General features: G+C 49.1%; 1 protein-coding gene across 18 annotated transcripts in view; it reads right to left on the bottom strand.

The window, feature by feature from the left end:
- The window catches only part of JAKMIP3 (Janus kinase and microtubule interacting protein 3), a 41,654-nt gene extending 33,246 nt beyond the window's left edge, over positions 1-8,408 (bottom strand). For all 18 annotated transcript variants that reach the window (XM_054382616.1, XM_054382617.1, XM_054382620.1 and 15 more), the window contains exons 1-2: positions 8,274-8,408; positions 6,186-6,683 (exon numbers count right to left, since the gene is read on the bottom strand). In XM_054382616.1, the coding sequence (XP_054238591.1) occupies positions 6,186-6,683; positions 8,274-8,408 (633 nt within the window). The remainder of the gene's footprint in view (positions 1-6,185; positions 6,684-8,273) is intronic.
- Between the last annotated feature and the right edge of the window lie 10,683 nt (positions 8,409-19,091).

Genomic DNA, 19,091 nt, shown 5'->3' with positions numbered 1-19,091 from the left:
CAGGTTCATGGAACGTGCACAACAGTTTGATGCTTGCAGCCTGTTATTAAGGAGCAGCATGGCAGAACCAGTACAAATCGAAGGAAGCACTTCACTGAAAAAAATATCATTGTTTAGCACATTTCTTCCTAGATTAGAGACAGTAAGCAGAGGGAAAGAGAAGAAATAAGTTGCAACTCACTGGCAGAGGTGCTGGTCCCCCGTGGTGCACCCCAGGCTGCAGCGTGTGCCAGCCTCATTCTGCGGCGGGTGCGGGACCGCTGGGACTCCTGGCCCGACTCCTCCTCCCCACCCCTCTCTGATGGCTTCAGACACCAGCAGTGCTCAGGAAAGGCTGTCAGCAGGTAGGAACCCAGCATCCAACCACCTGAGAGGACGCCCCGTGCTGCGCTGGGGACATTCCCACCCCAGCTCGAGCAGGCGGCCGCGGCTTGGGATGAATATTTATGTGGGAGCACTAATTAATATCCAGCCCCTGAGCAGAGCTGGTGCCAATTATGCAAACATAATCCCATGCTGAGTTAGATTTGCTGTGCCCTCCTTCTGCCACCAAGCACAGTCTGAAATGCAGCTGGGTTTGAGCCCTCTGATTCTTTTGCCATGTATTATTTCCATCATGATGTCCAACACAAAGGTTCCCTGGTTGGCAGACTTCTTCTCGTGTTGCTCCCACAGCCTTGATTTGCAGCCACGTGCCCCTGAGAGCCTCCTTTGAAGCTGCCAGAGTGTGGTGGATAAAAGGCAGTCACCTGAGGAGCCCCTGTCCAGTTGGAGCTGTGGCATGACAAGGAAATCTCCCCATGGGCCCTGTGTCAGACCTGGCAATTAGGAGACATGAAGAGCCCTGCCCTGTGCCTGGACCTTCAGGGGTGGAAGGGACTGTCAGGCCCTTGTCACCCAGGCTGACACCATGAGAACCAGTTGAAAAGAGATGAGATCACCCCTTGAGAGTTAGGGTTCATATGCCTGGGCTGGCCGGGGGGGTGTCTGTCCCATGTGTGGTGGTGCTCACTTCACCTCCTCTCTCCTATCACTTTCCTCAAGGCTCTTAAATAAAATTCAATTGCCCCTTTATCCTGGTGACCCTGGCTTTGGAACAGGCTGTTCAGGGAAGTGACGGAGTCACTACCCCTAGAACTGTTCCAAAAGTGTGTAGACATGGCAGTTTAGGATGTGGTTTAGTGGGCATGGTGATATTGGATTCACAGTAGGACTTGATGATCTTAAGAGGTCCTTTCCAACCTTAATGATCCTGTGGGCACTGATCAGATCTTCTCCCAGGCTGCTCTTCTCCAGGCTCAACAGCCCCAGGGCCCTCAGCCTTTCCTCCTCACAGAGATGCTCCAGGCCCCTCAAGCACCTTCCCACCCTTTTGTTCTATTCTGCATTCCCCTCTTTTGCTCTACCTTCAGATCCATATCACATTTCCCTCACAACCAGGACATGCTCAGGTCAGTGTCGCTCTCCAGTGCCACTGGTAAATGCCATGAAATGCCAGAAAACACCTCCCAGCCCTGCCCTGCTGACAGCATAAACCTCACAGCCAGCACCAACCGTTTCTAAGGGCTTCCAGATGGCCAGGAGTCCCAAGCCCTGGGAGTCAGGTGTGTGGTAGCACACCACCACCATGGTTAGAGCACATAAAGGAGCAGAGTTCTTGTTTAGCACCACAGAGAAAAAAAAAAAAAACAAAACCAACATTTTGAAGAGCTGGACTAAGATACAAAAGGGACAACTCAGAGCCAGGAGGTTTATTAACCCTCTGAAGTGCAGGAGTGGTCTTGTGTAGCTTTTAAAACACAACCAAATCCTACAGCAGTCCAGGTTTAGCTGGAATAAATACTGTTGTAACTGAAGTGCAAACTACCAATGAGGAAAACAAATCCACCCTTGCAAGAAGGAATTATTCACCTTGAATAATTTGTCTGCCTTGCAGGGCAGGGTGGCTGCTGAGAGTCCTTTATCATACCAAATATGGGAATTTTTCACTGTAGAAGGCAATAAAGAGAAGAATAAAAAGAGTAAATCAATCAGCAAGAAAATGAATATTTAAAAAGTCAGCTGCCTCCACTCTTCCTCTGATGCCCTCCTTTCAAATCTGACAGCTCCACTAATTTACCACTGCCTAAGAGGGAAGTGTCTGCAATCAGGTTCAGAGTGAAGCTGAGAAGATTGATCTCTGTGGGGTGGCAGCCCCACACCAGTGTACAATGGGCTCACATGAGCTATTAGAGCAGGTTGTTAAACCTCCTGGCAGTCATCACCTTAAACTGCAAACAAACCCTTTCTAGTCTCTAACAAATCTCATTTCTTTGGTTTTTCCGATTTCTGCCTCAGCCCCTTACAAAGGAGACAGGAGGGAGGGAGGCTGGGGTGGCCATGGCTGCCCAGTAATATTTACATGGAATTTTAGTCCCTGTCATAGATTCATAGAATGGGTTGGGTTGGAAGTGACCTCTAAGATCATCTAATTCCAAACCCCCTGCCATGGGTAGAGACACCTTCCACTGGAGCAGGTTGCTCCAGGCCTCATCCAACCTGGCTCAAACACCTCCAGGGAGAGGTCATCCACAACCTCCCTGGGCAACCTGCTCCAGTGTCTCACCACCCTCACTGTGAAGAATTTCTTTCTACTATCTGAGTCCAGGTCATCTCCTGACCATGGGCTGTGTCCACCCTAACACAGGGCCTGCTCTCCTCAGCGGGGACCATACAGATCCCATTCAACACCCGGGTGTAGGGTTAAAATGAAACAGATTAAAATGAAACAAAATGTACTCAGTTAGAACTTGTTTAGGAAGGAGGTCATTGCCATTACCACTCTGCCATCTGAAAGGGACTTTCACCTTTCCCATGAACATTTCTTAAGCTCCTGAGCCAGGGAGAGCTTAACTGGGGGAGTTGTACCTCTCTGGAGAGGGTCACCCCCACTTTGGGGACACAAACAGCACAAGCCACTTGTGCCATCAGAAACCACGAGTCTGGAATGATTTGAAGATGTGCTTTAGGACAACACATGCTCTGCTCTGCTGTGTGGGATCTCAGAATTCCAGCATGGTAGGGGTTGGAAGAGACCTCTGGAGATCATCCAGTCCAACCCCCCGATAAAGCAGGGTCATCCCACAGCAGCTGGCCCAGGATCACAACGGCCAGGTGGGTCTGGAACCTCTCCAAAGGCTCCACAACTCTCTGGGCAGCCTGCTCCAGGGCTCCAGCACCCTCACACCAAAGAACTTTGTCCTCGTGTTCTTACAGGTGGGAAACTGGAATGGGTGGCAGCCCTTGACCTCCTCTTCAGGTGGATCCCCCTGGGTTCCAGTTTGTGACCATCACCCCTTGTCCTGTTACAGGACACCATGGAAGAGACTGGCACCTTCTTGACACCCACCCTTACCACACTTACAAATATTAGTAAGATCCTCTCTCAGGCTGCTCTTTTCCACGCTAAACATCCCCAGATCTCTCAGCTTGTCCTCCTCACAGAGATGCTCCAGGCCCCTCAGCATCTTTGTTGCCTCCACTGGACTCTCTCCAGTAGTTCTCTGTCCCTCTTGAACTGGGGAGCCCAGAACTGGACACAATACTCCAATGTGGTCTCACCAGAGCAGAATAGAGGGGGAGAAGAACCTCCTTCGACCTGTGGCCACACTCCTCGATGGCCCCTGCCTTAGCAGGGTGAGAAAGTTCTGGGTTTCAGTAACTCTTTAAATGTTTGGGGACTTGTCTCATTTTCATAGAAAGCAGAGCTTTTATCACACAGCCAGCTCCAGCCTTGCCCCCAACATTAAAGGTCCCTCTTCTGCAAGGTGCCAGCAGCCAAGGGCTCCCACTGAAATCAATTAGGGTCGAGTCAGAGCTGAGAGCACTTGAAGCCATTCAGGAAGCACTCAGGGCTTAGTAAAAGGCTGGCATCATGTAATTTAATTAGTGCAGTTAGATAATCTGAGCCTCTAAGGCAGGAATTAACAACAAAAAAACCTTTGCTTTTCAAAGGCAGTTTAGAAAACATAACCTCAAACCACTCCTTTCCTCCTAACTAAGGCGATATTTATGTTTTAGCTCTGACATTAGAAGCCATCAGCCTGGACTTTTCATGGGATGCAGGGTTTGTTTAGGATGGTCATCATTAGCATCCTCTCCTTCTGACATGAAATCAATGCATCTGGTAATGTAGGTTTGGAGAAGAAGTACTGAGCTGGCAGGATGTTTGAAGAGACAGGGAACTACTGGAGAGAGTCCAGGGGAGGCTCTGAAGATGCTGAGGGGCCTGGAACATCAATGTGAGGAGGAAAGGCTGAGAGACCTGGGACTATTGAGCCTGGAGAAGGGCAGCCTGTGAGGGGATCTGATCAATGCTCAGCAAGAGCTAAAGGACCTGTGGGGGGCAAGAGGATGGGACCAGACTTGACCGTGGTGCCCAAAGGCACAAACTGGAATCCAGGAGTTCTCTGAAGCATGGGCAAGCTGCCATGCTTTGTCTTGGGGTGAGTCTCTGAGGTGATTGTGCATTTCAGATCTTTGTTTAGGGTTTGGATAATAGCCATGGCACAGTGACATGGGTGACTTCATCCTGAGACACTGAGGGCTACAACAAAGCGTGGCAAACACAAACAGATGGGGACTTCAAACAAATACTGAGACAAGACCCAGAAGGTGCATCATGAGAGCATGGGTGTTGTGTTTGTCCCATGGCCTTGGGAACAGCAGCAAGAGCCCAGGGATCAGCCCTGGACATCAGCCCTGCATTCACAGGACTGAGAATGACAAGGTGGGTGTCTGAACTAGTGGTGGAGAAGAAATCATCCTAAATCCTGCAGGCTCTCATGCTGCCCCTTGGAGGCAGCTCCCTCCTGCAGGGAGTCCTCCCCTTTTCCAACCTCCATGGTCTCACTTAACCTCTCCAACAAGTTTTCAAACACACAGGAGGATACTCCAAGGCCACAAGCATGGAGACTCAGTGTGGCATCTGACACTCCAACAGTTCCATGAGGTGACTGAAGGCTGATCAGCACAAAGAAAGACCCAGAGAAGCCCAGGTAACCTTCTGAGATGAGTTGCTTCTCATGGGGGATCACCAAAGGAGGAGCACCAGTGCCTGGCTCTGGGGGAAAGCCACTAAGGTGGGCCACATAAGGTGGGCCACAACCTCTTCCTGAGCACCTTGAAGTGTGAGGGGATCATTGCCTACAGGGTGCAGGACTCAGTATGGCATGCAGAAGAAAGGATTTGGGGTCTGTGTGAAGCTCACTGTGGGAGGAACTAGCAAAGGAACTAGCAGAGGGAGGACCAAAGTGGGTCAGCACGGAATAAACAGTGGTGAAGTAGAGGCATGGGCCAAGGAACATAACTTTTTGGTAGGTGTCCCCTAACCAACTAGCAACCCAAGGCCTCTTCCTGATTATCTGGAATGTGATTAACACTAACAGGTGTTAGAGGTTGAGGACTAAGTGCCCTACCATAGAGATAAATTTCTCCAGAGTACCAGAGAGTTCCAAGGGGCAGACAGTTCCTAGATGGTGGTCACAGGAAATTGTAATTGTGTTATTCCATCCCATAGTCCTGCATCTCCCTATATAAGGGGAGTTTTGGCCTGGTTGAGGCCTGGTATAGATCCAGGTGGAGAACTGGGCTGATTCTGATTTGTGTATAGATTTCCTTTGTGCCTTTATCTCTTTTGTACTTTTGGTTACTTTTGTAAATAGTATTTTCCATTTAACCTCCAGTTATGTGTGAGTGTTTTTATTTACTCCTTTGGGGTAAAATCATAGAATGGTCCACACCAGAAGGGACCTCCAAAGGTCATCCAGTCTGACCTCCCCACAGCCACAGCAGGGACATCTCCAACTAGCTCAGGCTGCCCAGAGCCTCGTTGAGCCCCACCTGGAATATCTCCAGGGAAGGGGCCTCAACCACCACCCTGGGCAAAAAATATTTTCTGTCCTTTTGTCCTGGGCAGCTCCTGGCTCAAACCAGGATAAGAGGCTATGACATGGATAAAAAAAAGTTCTTATGAAACATCCCAATAGTTTTTAAAGAGCATTGTGACATCTCTGCTAGTAAATGTGAACCAAATTTGAGGCAGCTCCAGAGGTCTGAATGCCCATCCTTGTCTCTTCACCTGAACTTTCATTTCCTTACTATCAACATCTGTCAGTAACACCAGAGAAGGAGGCACCAACACGTACCAGCCTACGGATCTCCCTCTCACACTCCCTCTTGATCCTGCTGATCTCCTCCTGGTGCAGGTGGTACACGCTCCTGATCTCTGCTGCTTTGATTTTGTCAGCCTGGATAACCATGGTTAAAGCCTCTTCCACTTGTTTCTTAGCCCCCTTCAGCTCGGAAATCTCTTGTTGCATTTTGATTTTCTCCACCTCAAAGCCCCTCTTGGCCTCCTCCTTGGCCTCCGACAGCAGGACGGTTTTGACCTTGTCGGGAGCCCCGTCGCGTACCGAGTTGAGCAGGGTTTGCAGTCTCTGGATTTCATTGTCTTTGATTTTTATTACTCTAAGCAGCTCAGATTCATGCTGCCTCAGGAGTGTTTCTCGAACAGCCTGGAGCTCCTTCATTTTCTCTTCATGAAGTTTGACCTTGAGCTCTGTCACCACCACTGTACTTTTATGCTGTTCGTGCTCTTTGATTTGCTTCACCTCCTGGTTTTTCTCCCTTTCCAACTTGCTGACCTACAAGGAAAAGCAGAAACATGTTTTCAATCAACAAAATCATTAGCACAAACTACAGGTTGCCCAGGGAGGTCATGGATGCCCCCTCCCTGGAGGTGTTCAAGGCCAGGCTGGATGAGGCCTTGAGCAGCCTGGGCTAGCGGAAGGTGTCCCTGCCCATGGCAAGGGGGTTGGAGCCAGATCATGCCTAAGGTCTCTTCCAACCCAAACCATTCTATAGTTCTATGATTCTATGATCTCATCTAAACATCGTGGAGATCACTTTACAGGATCAGATCTTAACATATGTCTGTGCCTTGGAGTGAAAGTCAGTTTTGTCTTGCCTCACAGGGAACCATACATCTGGCATTTTCTTCTGCCATTTTCTTCTGGCATTTTTGACTGAAAAAATTAATACATACTAAACATGGAGGTGATCAAGACCAGGCTGGAGAAGGCCTTGAGCAAACTGGGCTAGTGAAAGGTGTCCCTGCCCATGGCAAGGGGGTTGGAACTTTAAGGTCCTTTCCAACCCAAACCATTCTGTGATTCTATGAATCATCACTGTGTAAAGAGGTCCTGGGTGAAATTTGGGTGGCTGAGCCCTGCCACAGCCTCCACACTGCAGACTTGCAAAGATTTCCTCTCTTGAGGCATTTGTTGTGAAGAAAATAAAAATTACAATCCTCAAAAAAAACCCCGAACATTTTCCCAGGGAAAAGGACAATTAACAGCAAATATTTCCAAATACTGTCACAGCTGTTGCTGAACTCCAGGTCTGGCAGGTACTTGTGGGGATCTTTAGTGATGGATTTGTTTAGGAAGGCAGTCAGGAGTGCACTTCTGCCTGCTCTGCCTTTTCTGCTCTGCAATGTTCTATCAGAGCAGCCTGGTAACTACTGAAGGCAGCATTAAGAAGTGAATATCCACAGTGGGGAAAATGGTGGCTACTGGGAAAACAAAATGTTCTGGTCAGCTCCGTCCAAGTACAGATCACAGATCAAAGCACCATTCATACCATACAGGCACCTATGACCAGGGAAGGTTTAAGGTTGGACATGAAGAACGATTTCTTCCCTAAAAGGATTGTCAAGGGCTGGCCCAGGCTGCCCAGGGCACTGGTGGAGTCCCCATCCCTGGAGGAGTTTCAGAGCCATGGAGATGTGGTGCTGAGGGACATGAAGGTTGTGGTGAGGTGCGGGGCAGGGTCCTCTCCCTAGAATCAGGTGACAGAAGGAGAGGAAATGGCCTGAAATTGTGCCAAGGGAGGTTTAGGTTGGAGATTATGAACAATTTTTTACTGCAAGAGTGGTCAGGCATTGGAACAGGCTGCCCAGGGAGACAGTGGAGTCACCATCCCCGCAGGTGCTCAAGAAACCTGTGAACTTTTGTACATAGTTTAGAGGCCATGGTGGAGTTGGGTTGATGGTTGGACTTGATAATCATAAGAGTTCTTTTCCATGAGAAACAGTTCTGTGATTCTGTGGCTTAGTGACCTGGCAGTGCTGGGTTAACAGCTGGACTCCATGAGGGGTCCTGCCACAAAGCCAGTCAGAAACAGCAGAGTGCCCTTGCTGTGATGAAGGAGGGAAGGAAAGCAGAGACGCACACCTTACTCTTCTCCTGCTGCAGCTCTATCTGGATGTCGGTGAGCTTGGCCCTGAGCTCTTCATTGGCAGCCTGCAAGGCAGCCAAGGCGTCCGGCTTCTCCCCCCGAGCTCGGCTGCTGGAGCCCTTCTTGGACATGGTGAGGCCGCGCCGCAGGGAGGGAGGTCCTGCCCGGAGGCCCCTGGCCCAGCGCTCGCTCCGGGCTTCTCGTCCTTGCCTCCCTCCCTCTACATTTTCTTACTTGCCTGGAAGGAGGGAAACCACATAACCATGGTCAGAGCACCAGAGGTGGGCAGGTGATGGAGACCCACCAAACACGTGGTGGGACACAGGACTCTTCTACAGCATGAGGTACACATCAGCCGCTTAAAGTGGCTCTTCCCTGGGTGAAGGGAGAGCCAGACATTGTCAGGTGTAATAATATTTTGTGTTTCATCTGCAGAGAGCAAAACATTGGAATCAGAAGCTATAAATGTTCTGTGTCACTTCCCACCCACTGAAACCCACGTGGTGCAGGGGATGTAGATGTCCAAGCGTCATCCCCTGGTACCATCACAGCTTGGAGACAGCAGCAGCTGGGAAAATTATTTTCTGTATGCTCAGGATACTTTTATGTGCTTTACAAAAAAGGTCTTTACAAAACCAGAGTTTGGTTTCCTACAAATGCTTTGCTGGAACAGGTTGCCCAGGGAGGTTGTGGGTGCCCCCTCCCTGGAAGTGTTCAAGACTAGGTTGGATGAGGCCTTGAGCAACCTGGTCTGGTAGAAAGGACCTTGAGGATCATCTAGTTCCAACACAAATTATTCTATGAATCATGAAAACAGTAAGAAACTCCAGAAGCAAGCAGGGATCTCCCAAAGTTCCAACCCACCCCATTGGCAGGGGGTTGGAACTAGATGATCTTCAAGGTCCATTTCAACCCAAACCGTTCTGTGAACCATGAAAACAGTAAGAAACTCCAGAAGCAAGCAGGGATCTCCCACAGGCAGCAGAAGCTTGCCATGCAGGAGGGTGCAGTCATCAAAACCATCATCAAAACAGCAATTAAAATTGTACAGGTTTGTCTAAGCGTGGAAACAGCGTAGGAGTTTTATTCATAAGAAGAGGTTTTGAGTTAAATCTAAGCAAAAAAAAAAAACAGCCCACCAAAAAACCCCAAACCAACCCCAAGACCCTGAGACAAGCACATTCATTCCATTACATAGGAAAGGACCAGGTAAAAGCAGACCCAGCTGCACAGAATTCATGTCTTAATAGGAAGTTTGGACTTCATGCCAACCCATTAATCCCAGCACATCCACGAACTACTTAACATAGACTATTGATGGTGATCACTTCAGATTTGTCACTAGAACAGATGCTAGAATATCAAGCATGGTGCTAAAAGCTACAAGAATTTGTTGATTTCTACTCCAAAGTCCTTCAACATTTTGCCCAAGACTAACCAGCATTGTTCTGGGATGGGGGAAGGTCAAGAAAGTCTGCAGAGACTGTGCCAAGGTTAAAATCATAGAATCATGAAGGTTGGAAAAGACCTTCAAGATCACTCTTGCAGCAAAGAAATTTTTCCTAATCTCCAACCTAAACCTCCCCTGACACAACACAAGCCCATTTCTTCTCCTCCTGTCTCCAGTTATTTGGGAGAAGAGGCCAACATCAGCCTCACTCCAAGATCCTTTCAGGTAGTTGTAGAGAGCAATGAGGTCTCCCCTCAGCCTTCTCCTCTCCAGAATGTTTCACTATCAGTGAAACTCAAAGCTTCTTTACAATGAATACTGTTGTTGGATATATAAAAATATAAACACCACCAGTTACTGAAAACTCCTGCAGAATCCACATTCCAGCTTCATGTGACTGGCAGGGGTAGGGAGCCTAAGAGCAAGACACAAACTCACTCCAAAGAACTTGGGAACAGAAAGGCTGTCCAGGGAGGAGGTGGAGTCCCTGCAGGTGTTTGAGAAACCTGTGGACATGGCACTTTGGTACAGAGTTCAGTGGCCACAGTGGTGTTAGGTTGATGGTTGGACTCAATGATCTTGGAGGTGTTGTCCAACTGAAATGATTCTATGATTTATTTAAGTCAGACTACAAAAATACTCCCCAAAAGCTCAACTTTGGGAAAATATTTCCAACCTTGTTAATACCAACCTTGTGAAGCTGGGTAACAATCTTGCTGGGCGATGACCTTCAGTGCTTTGGTTTATTCATCCTCACTCGTGGTCCAAATCACAATGGAGCAGATCTATTTTCCCTGTCTGAGCACAGGTAAGGAGGCTCAGAAAGTCAGGGCAGCTGGAATCATAAAATAACAGAAAACAATCATGGTAATAGGACAATATAGTAAGAAGAGTGAAATCAAAGTGTAGCAATAATAGTGATACTAGCAGTAATGACAGTAACAAACCAATAGAGCAAACAGCTGCATCCATGAGGGAGAAAAGAGCAGAGCCTGAGGGATCTATAAATGGTGAGACACTGGAACAGGTTGCCCAGAGAGGTTGTGGATGTCCCATCCCTGCAGGTGTCCAAGGCCAGGCTGGATGAGGCTTTCAGCACCATGGTCTCATAGGAGGTGTCCCTGCCCATGATGGAAGGGTTGGAATAGAGGATCTCTGAGGTCCCCTCCAAGCCAAAGCATTCTATGATCCTGGGATGGTCATGTCCTACAGGCACCCATTGGTGCAGTGTGTGGCCTTGTGTCCCACTGCACACTCAGCAGGTGTCTCACCCCACCCAGCCTGATTTCCAGTTACTGTCCCTGGAATAACAGCCCAGCAGACATCAGCTGCAATAGGGTGCCCAAAGAGTTGTGGGTACCCCATCCCTGGAGGTGTTCAGCGCCAGGTTGGATGAGGCCTTGAGCAACCTGGTCTAGTGGAAAATGTCCCTGCCCACATCAGGAAAGTTTGAGTAGATGTTCTTTGAGGTCCCTTCCAACCCAGGCATTCTGTGATGGCTCCAAGTTGTACACCCCTTTGTGATCCCTTTAAGATCAGGCTGGATGAGGCTTTGAGCAACCTGGTCCAGTGGGAGGTTAACCTGGAACTAGAAGATCTTTAAGGTCCCTTCCAACCCAAACCATTCTATGATTCTGTGACGGTCACGTCCTACAGACACCCACTGGTGCAGTGTGGGCAAAGGGGCTGACACCAGTAACACCTTCCAGACTGGAATGCTGAAGCCTTACTGAGGTGTTCCAGAGAAAACTCATCTTATCTCCCTTGCCAGCACTCTCAGTAAGTAGCTGCTTCCAACAGACCCACCCAGAAATCAGCTGAGGACACTTGCCATTAAATCTTTCAGGATGAGAAGGGAAACAGTGCTAAGATACAGATGGAGCCAAGAATAACATCCAAGGATTAAGAGGTCAGATAATGGGAATTTGAACAGCTTGATAGTGTTTGCACATACGAGCTAACAGCAACCAGCCCTGCAGAGCCATTCAAAGCTGCTTCTGTGCACCATGCTTCCCGGCACAGGACCTGTGGGGGTGGCAGTGAAGGTCTCTCAGAGAGAGACATGCAAGGAATCATAGAATAGTGGGGGGTTGGAAGGGGCCTCTAGAGATCATCCAGCCCAATCCCCCTGCCAAAGCAGGGTCACCTAGGGCAGGTCAAATAGGAATGCATCCAGGTAAGTCTTGAAAGTCTCCAACGAAAGAGACTCCACAACCTCTCTGGGCAGCCTGCTCCAGGGCTCTGGCACCCTCACATCTAAGTTTCTCCTCATGTTGAGGTGGATCTTCCTGTTCTCCTGTCTCACAGTAAAAAAGGGCTACCTTTCTTGTAGGTCTGCTCACACAGGGTGGGAAGGAACCTGCAGAGGCAGTGGTTGTGGTGGCCTCACCACATGCATTTGGAAAACCATGTGGATGGAAGTGCTGGTCAGGAAGTGGCAGTGTCCATCAGGGATGCCGAAACTGGATTTCTTCCAGGACATATCCAACCTGGCTTTGAATGTATCTAGAGCTGGATTTCTCTGAGAAACCTGTTCCAGTGCCTCACCATCCTCATGGGCAAGAATTTCTTCCTAATATCTAATCTCAATCCAGCCTCTTCTAGTTTGAAGCCATCACCCCTTGTCCTCTCACAACAGGCCCTGCTCAAAAATCTGTCCCCAGCTTTCTGCTCAGTCCCTTTAAGCACTAAAAAGCCACCAGAAGGTCTCCTGGAGCCTTCTCTTCTGCAGGCTGAACAACCCCAACTCTCTCAGCCTGACTTTACAGCAGAGGGCTTTCCAGCTCTCCCATCATTGCTGTGGCCTCCTTTGGCCCCACTCCAACAGGTCCATGTCTGTTCTGCTGTGCTGAGGACTCCAGAGCTGACCCCAGCACTGCAGGTGGGGGCTCGGCAGAGCAGAGGAGCAGAATCCCCTCCTTCCCCCTGCTGCCCATGCTGCTAGGGATCAGCCCAGGACCCAGCTAGGGCTGGGCTGGGAGCACATGGTGCTGGCTGATCTGTTTTCCACTCCCGGATCCTTCTCCTCAGCACTGCTCTCCACCCATTCTCCACCCAGCCTGAATTTGCTCATGGAATTGTCCTGACCTAGGTGCAAAACCTTGCAATTGACTTTGTTGAACTTCACATCACAAAATCATAGAACAGTTTGGGTTGGAAGGGACCTTGAAGATCACCTCATTACAAACCCCCTGCCATGGCCAGGGACACCTCCCACCGCACCAGGTTGCTCAAAGCCTCATCCAGCCTGGTCTTAAACATAAAGGGTCACAAAGGAATGCACAACTTGGAGCCATCATAGAATGCTTAGGTTGGAAGGGACCTCACCCCCCCTGCCAGGGGCAGGGACACCTCCCACTGCACCATGTTGCTCAAGACCTCATCCAACCTTGCCTTGGACACCTCCAGGGAGGCAGCGTCCACAACTCTCTGGGCAACCTGTTCCAGCTGGTGTCTACTGGGCTCTTATTCCCAGGACAGTAACTGGAAATCAGGCTGGGTGGGGTAAGACACTTCTGGGTGTGCAGTGGGACAAGCCCCATTGTTAAGATGGATGACACTATGGCCTGTGTCACCCCAAGTGCCATTCTTGTCACACAGAGACAGCAGTGTCTGCTGGTGCGAGCCTGCGCACAGGGAAGCCATCTGGGACTGGTGGACACATGCCAGCCTTCAAGTGACATTGGTCCCAGCCACTGGGAGAAAGAGATTTCCACACAAATGTTTCCAGCATCCCTGTGCTGGTCCAGGACATAGCCAAGGGATGGCTTGTCATGGTCCTGCTGCTCCTGGGGTGCTTGGTGCTCTGCTCTGGGAGTGAGTCAGTGGGTGGCACAGCCAGCAGGGTGGAGTGGCAAGAGTGACCACAGAGCCTCAGAAAGTGCTGCCATAGAACCACAGAATCATTTTGGTTGGAAAAGACCTCTAAGATCATAGAGTCCAACGGCTAACCCAGCACTGCCAGGTCACCACTAAACCATGCCCCTCAGCACCACATCTCCATGGCTTTGAAACCCCACCAAGGATGGGGACACCACCACTGCCCTGAGCAGCCTGGGCCAGGCCTTGACAACCCTCAAGGAGAAGAAATTGTTCCTTGTGTCCAACCTCAACCTCCCCTGGTGCAACTTGAAGCCATTTCCTTTTGTCCTATCACCTGTTACTTGGGAGGAGAGACCAACCCCCACCGGGCTCCAACCTTTCAGGAAGCTGTGGAGATCCATATGGTTTCCCCTCAGCCTCTTTTCCTTCAGGCTGAACAACCTCAGATCCCTCAGCTGCTCCTCATCAGACCTGTTCTCCAGACCCTTCACCAGCTTTGTTGCCTTTCTCTGGACATGCTCCAGCCCCTCTATATCCTTGGAGTGAGGGACTCAAAACTGAAACCAGGATTTGAGGTGTGATCTCACCAGTGCTCAGTACAGAGGGGCAATCCCTGCCCTGGTCCTGCTGCCCACACTGTTGCTGATCTGAGCCAGGATGCTGGTGGCCTTCTTGGCCACCTGGGCACACCCTGGCTCATCTTCATCCACTGTCAACCAGCACCCCCAGGTCCTTTTCCACTGGGCAGCTTCCAGCCAATCTCCCCAAGCCTGGAGCCTTCATGGGGCTGTTGTAACCCAAGGGGAGGACCCAGCCTTTGGCCTTGTTGAGCCTCATTGCCCTTGGCTGTCCCTACACCTAACAGACCAGCTGAGATCAGCACTGCAGTGCAGGCCAGCAGTGGGCAGAGAAGCCACAGCTTATAAAACCAGTTAAACCAGTTATGTTGCCTTTGTATTTTCAGTTCCTATAAGATACACCCTCTTAAGAGAACAGCAAGGTCTTTGTGTTTGTGCTTCTGGGAGAACATCTCAGGTGTGTGCTTCCTGATATTGATATTGAAAGGAGCATCAATAATGCATCAGAAGCTGCCTTCAGCAGGGCTCAACATTCCTTTCCTCCTGACTCCCCCCACCATCAGCCACCAGGCTAATTGGGAAATGTGTTCTCTAGGAGGTAGCTCCCAAAAATCAATGTTTCACTGGACTTCACAATGAATTCATAAATCCCAGCCCCCAGGACCAAGATTTGAATCAGAGCACAGCTGAAGCAGAACACTGATTGTGCAAACACTGAACATCTCCAGTGCATGACACAGCCTTCTGAGCACTGGGGCCTCCTGGTTTTGATCAGTCATTAGCAGTTATTAGCTCAGGCAAATCCCTCAGTCTCTGCTGCATCTCCAAATGTTCTCACAGAATCACAGAATCATTTTGGTTGGAAGAGAGCTTTAAGATCATCCAGCCCAAGCATTAATCCAGCACTGCCAGGTCACAATTAAACCATGGCCCTCAGCACCACATCTCAATGGCTCTGAAACCCTTCCAGGAATGGGAATGTCACCACTGCCCCGGGCAGCCTGGGCCAGGCCTTGACAACCCCCAAGGGAAAAAAAAATTCCTCATGTCCAACCGAAACCTCCCCTGGGGCAACTTCAGGCTGTTTCCTCTTGTCCTATCACTTTTCTTTGGGAGAAGACACCAACCTCCCCAGGACTCCAACCTCCTTTCAGGGAGTTACAGAGAGCCAGAAGGTCTTCACTCAGCCTCCTTTTCTCCAGGCTGAACAATCACAATTCCCTCAGCTGCTCCTCACCAGACCTGTTCTCCAGACCCTTCACCAACTACTGCTGCCCTTTTCTGGACCTGCTCCAGCACCTCACTGTGGTTTTTAAATGCCCTTTCTTCTAAATGCTAAAACAAAGGTGACTTGAGCACCAATCTCTTTCAGTCCCACTCCCAGAGCTTTTCAGTCTTCCATGGTTCTACCCAGGTTCTGGCTTCTCCTGCCATTAATGCCCATGTGAAGCAGTTCCAGTAGACACAGTCTGTGCTTCCAACAAGCTGTGCACTTCCCACTCACCCTGTGACACCCTGGCCCTTAGTACCTGGGAGGCACCGAACTTCAGGTTTCAGCTAAAGGGTAGGAAGCAAGAAGATGAGGCCAGACTCTTGTCAGTGGTGCCCAGTCACAGGACAAGGGGCAATGGGCACAAACTGGAACCCAAGAGGTTCCACCTGAAGAGCAGGAGAAACTTGTTTGGTGTGAAGGTGCTGAGCCCTGGAGCAGGCTGCCCAGAGATGTTACGGAGTCTCCTTCTCTGGAGAGATTCCAATCCCACCTGGCCACTGTGATCCTCTGCAAGCTGCTGTGGGTGCCCTGCTTTATAGCTGGGGGGTTGGACTGGATGAACTCTGGAGGTCCCTTCCAGTCCCTACCATCCTGGGATACTGTGGTATCAGATTCAAATTAAGCATAGCAAAGTCCCCCAGCCCACCATAGAGTGATGAGTCTCTGCAGATGAAGCCTGGCCAAGGTTTACTCAGGATTAGATCAATTCCAACCACATCTTTAACAGACACATGTCAAATCCTGACTGACCTGGATTTTTCCATGAAAGATTAATCTCTCCAGATGTGATTATCTTTAACCCATTGATGGCTGGACCATGGTTATAAAACCCAAGCCAAACCTTGCACCTTTTAAGCTCCACATAGGGGTAGCTCACACAGGTTCCTCTGCATGTACTCACCATGTGGGTGGATAGCTTCATGGATTCATAGAATGGTTGAGGTTTGGAAGGGACCTTAAAAATCATCGAGTTCCAACCCTCCTGGCGTGGGCAGGGACACTTTCCACTAGCCCAGGCTGCCCAAGGCCTCATCCAACCTGGCCTTGAACACCTCCAGAGAGGGGGCATCCACAATCTCCCTAAGCAACCTGTTTGCAGCCCAAAAAACATGTAGCTAAATCTCATCAACTGATTTTTCTTTGTGTTTTACACATCTTTTTTTGTTTGTTTTTAATGCAAAACATAGCTGGGTGCCAGTTAGGTGACCACTTAATGGTTTATAGTGAAACAGAAGATTTTTAGGCTTTCTAAAGATTGTTTCAGATTCAGATGAATGGAAAACTGCTTACTTCACACTCACTTGTATCAAAAGAGGGAGTACAAAAAGAAGACATGAGGCAGGAATTCTTCCCCATGAGAGTGGGAGACACTGCAACAGGCTGCCCAAGGAGGTTGTGGATGCTCCCTCCCTGGAGGTGTTCAAGGCCAGGTTGGATGAGGCCTTGAGCAACCTGCTCTAGTAGGAGGTGTCCCTGCCCATGGCAGGGGGGTGGAACTGGATGATTTTAAGTTCCCTTCTAACCCAAACCACAAATCTATGATTAATATAATTTCAGTACTGAAGACCTAAGTGCTGCTAGATCTCAGAGTGTGCACAGCATCACCCTCTTACATCTCACTGCAGAAAGTGAAGCAGTTTATAGATTGAGAGAATGGTTTGGGTTGAATATCATCCAGTTCTTTAGAAGCTGTGGCTATGATGCAGAGAGTGAATTTTTCTTTTCTCTCAGACACTCCACAACACTTTAAGGTATAAAAATCCACTGGAGTTACTGGCAGTAACTCTACAGCTTGTGGAATTTCATAGATTAATAGAATGTTTTGGGTTGGAAAGGACCTTGAAGATCATCTAGTTCCAAGGTCCCTTCCAATCTGAACTATTCTATGAATCAATAAATTCCCAGTGAAACTGGAGCAACTGGGAATAATCCCACTGATCTGGAGAGGATTATTAGCAATGCCTTTCAGCCTTAATTCCCTGGGTTTAATATTGTGTCATTCCATTATCTTGATCACAAACCAACTGTTTGAGTCATGCCAGCCACCTTTCCAAGGAATTCCTGCTCCTGTAATTAACCACAATCAGCTGTCACCCAGATGGCATCCCATGATCCAGAAGCACTGGATGGAAACGTTTGCAGCCTGTTATTAACATCCTTAACTAACAATTTAATGTTACATCTCCAGCCCTCTCCTGCATGAACACACAACACAGCTGGAGCTGGGTGGAGAAGGCACTGCTGAACTGTAACACTGCTAGGAAAGATTTGCAGTTCTTGGGGTTTATTCAATTTATAAATCAGCTGGAAAATAACAGCCTCTGCTGTGGCAACACAAACATTGTGGCAGAGATTGCAGAATTAAGACTAATTTTCTGAATGACTCATCCTCATCAAAGCCAGCTTTGGAGAGCTGGGCAGCATGGAAGGACCATGAAGGGAGGAGCAGCCTTGCTTCAGGCTGACCATGGTTACTCAGAAAAGACATTTCCATGTGACAGTTTATTTCATAGAATTTCTATGTGAAAGTTTATTTCACAGACTCATAGAATGGTTTGGGCTGGAAAGGACCTCCAAAAGGTGATCTAGTCCAGCCCCTCCACAGTGAGCAGGGACATCCCCAACCAGATTCACAAATTGCATCAGGTTGGAAGGGAGCCCCAAAGGTCATCTTGTCCACCCCCCCTGCAGTCAGCAGGGACACATCCAACTAGAGCAGGCTGCTCAGGGCCACATCAAGTCTGATCTTGAATGTCTCCAGGGACTGGGCCTTAACCACATCCCTGAGCAACCTGCTGAAGTGTTTCACCACCATCATTGCGCAGAACTTCCTCTTAATGTCTAGCCTCATTCTGCCCTGCTCCAGCTTCAAACAACTGCCCCTCGTGCCATCACCACAGGCCCTTCTAAACAGTCTCTCCCCAGCCTTCCTGCAGGTCCCCTTCAGATAGGTTCCTCAGAGCTCCACCAAGCCTGATCTTGAATGTCTCCAGGGATGGGACCTCCACCACCGCCCTGGCCAACCCGGGCCAGTGTTCCACCACCCTCAGAGTAAAAAACATCTTCCTAACGTCCAAATTCACAGGAATTTCATAGAGAGGGTGACTGCACACCCTGGAAAGCCACCCTCCCCTGTCAGCAGAAGCTGCTAAAGTGCAGCAGCACCTGAAGGATGGCTACATGAAATCTTGAATGCAACCTGCAGTGTCACAAGGCTGGAGGAGATGTAAGCACAGTTCTAAAGTAAGATAAAAATTTACACTTAACAGCAACAGACAAGAGTTTGAGTGGAAAATTGATTAATCTCCCAAAGAAAACAGTTCTAAGTCGTTGAAGACCCATCAAGCTCTCATAAAAAGCTGCTCCTTCAACCCAGCAACACTGGAGGAGCAGATGGTTTGCAGTCTGATTTTTCATTACTAAACATCTCAGTTTAAATAACCATTTACTGACAGTTGCTGAGACTCCTCTCCCCAACTTCAGCCCATCTCTGACTCTTTAATAGTGAGGAAGTCAAGGAATCACAGAATCCTTTTGGTTGGAAAAAAAATCTTTCAGATCATGGAACCAAACCATTCTCTAACTCTAGCAAGGCTGGGGCTAAACCGTGGCCCTCAGCACCACATTTCTGCCTCTTTGAAACACTTCCAGGGATGGGGATTCAACCACCTCCTGGGCAGCCTCTGCCAGT

This window comes from Indicator indicator, chromosome 7, assembly GCF_027791375.1.
Source record: "Indicator indicator isolate 239-I01 chromosome 7, UM_Iind_1.1, whole genome shotgun sequence".
Lineage (NCBI taxonomy): Eukaryota > Metazoa > Chordata > Aves > Piciformes > Indicatoridae > Indicator > Indicator indicator.
Note: the sequence above shows the minus strand (reverse complement) of the source record. Positions and strands in the feature narration are given on the sequence as shown.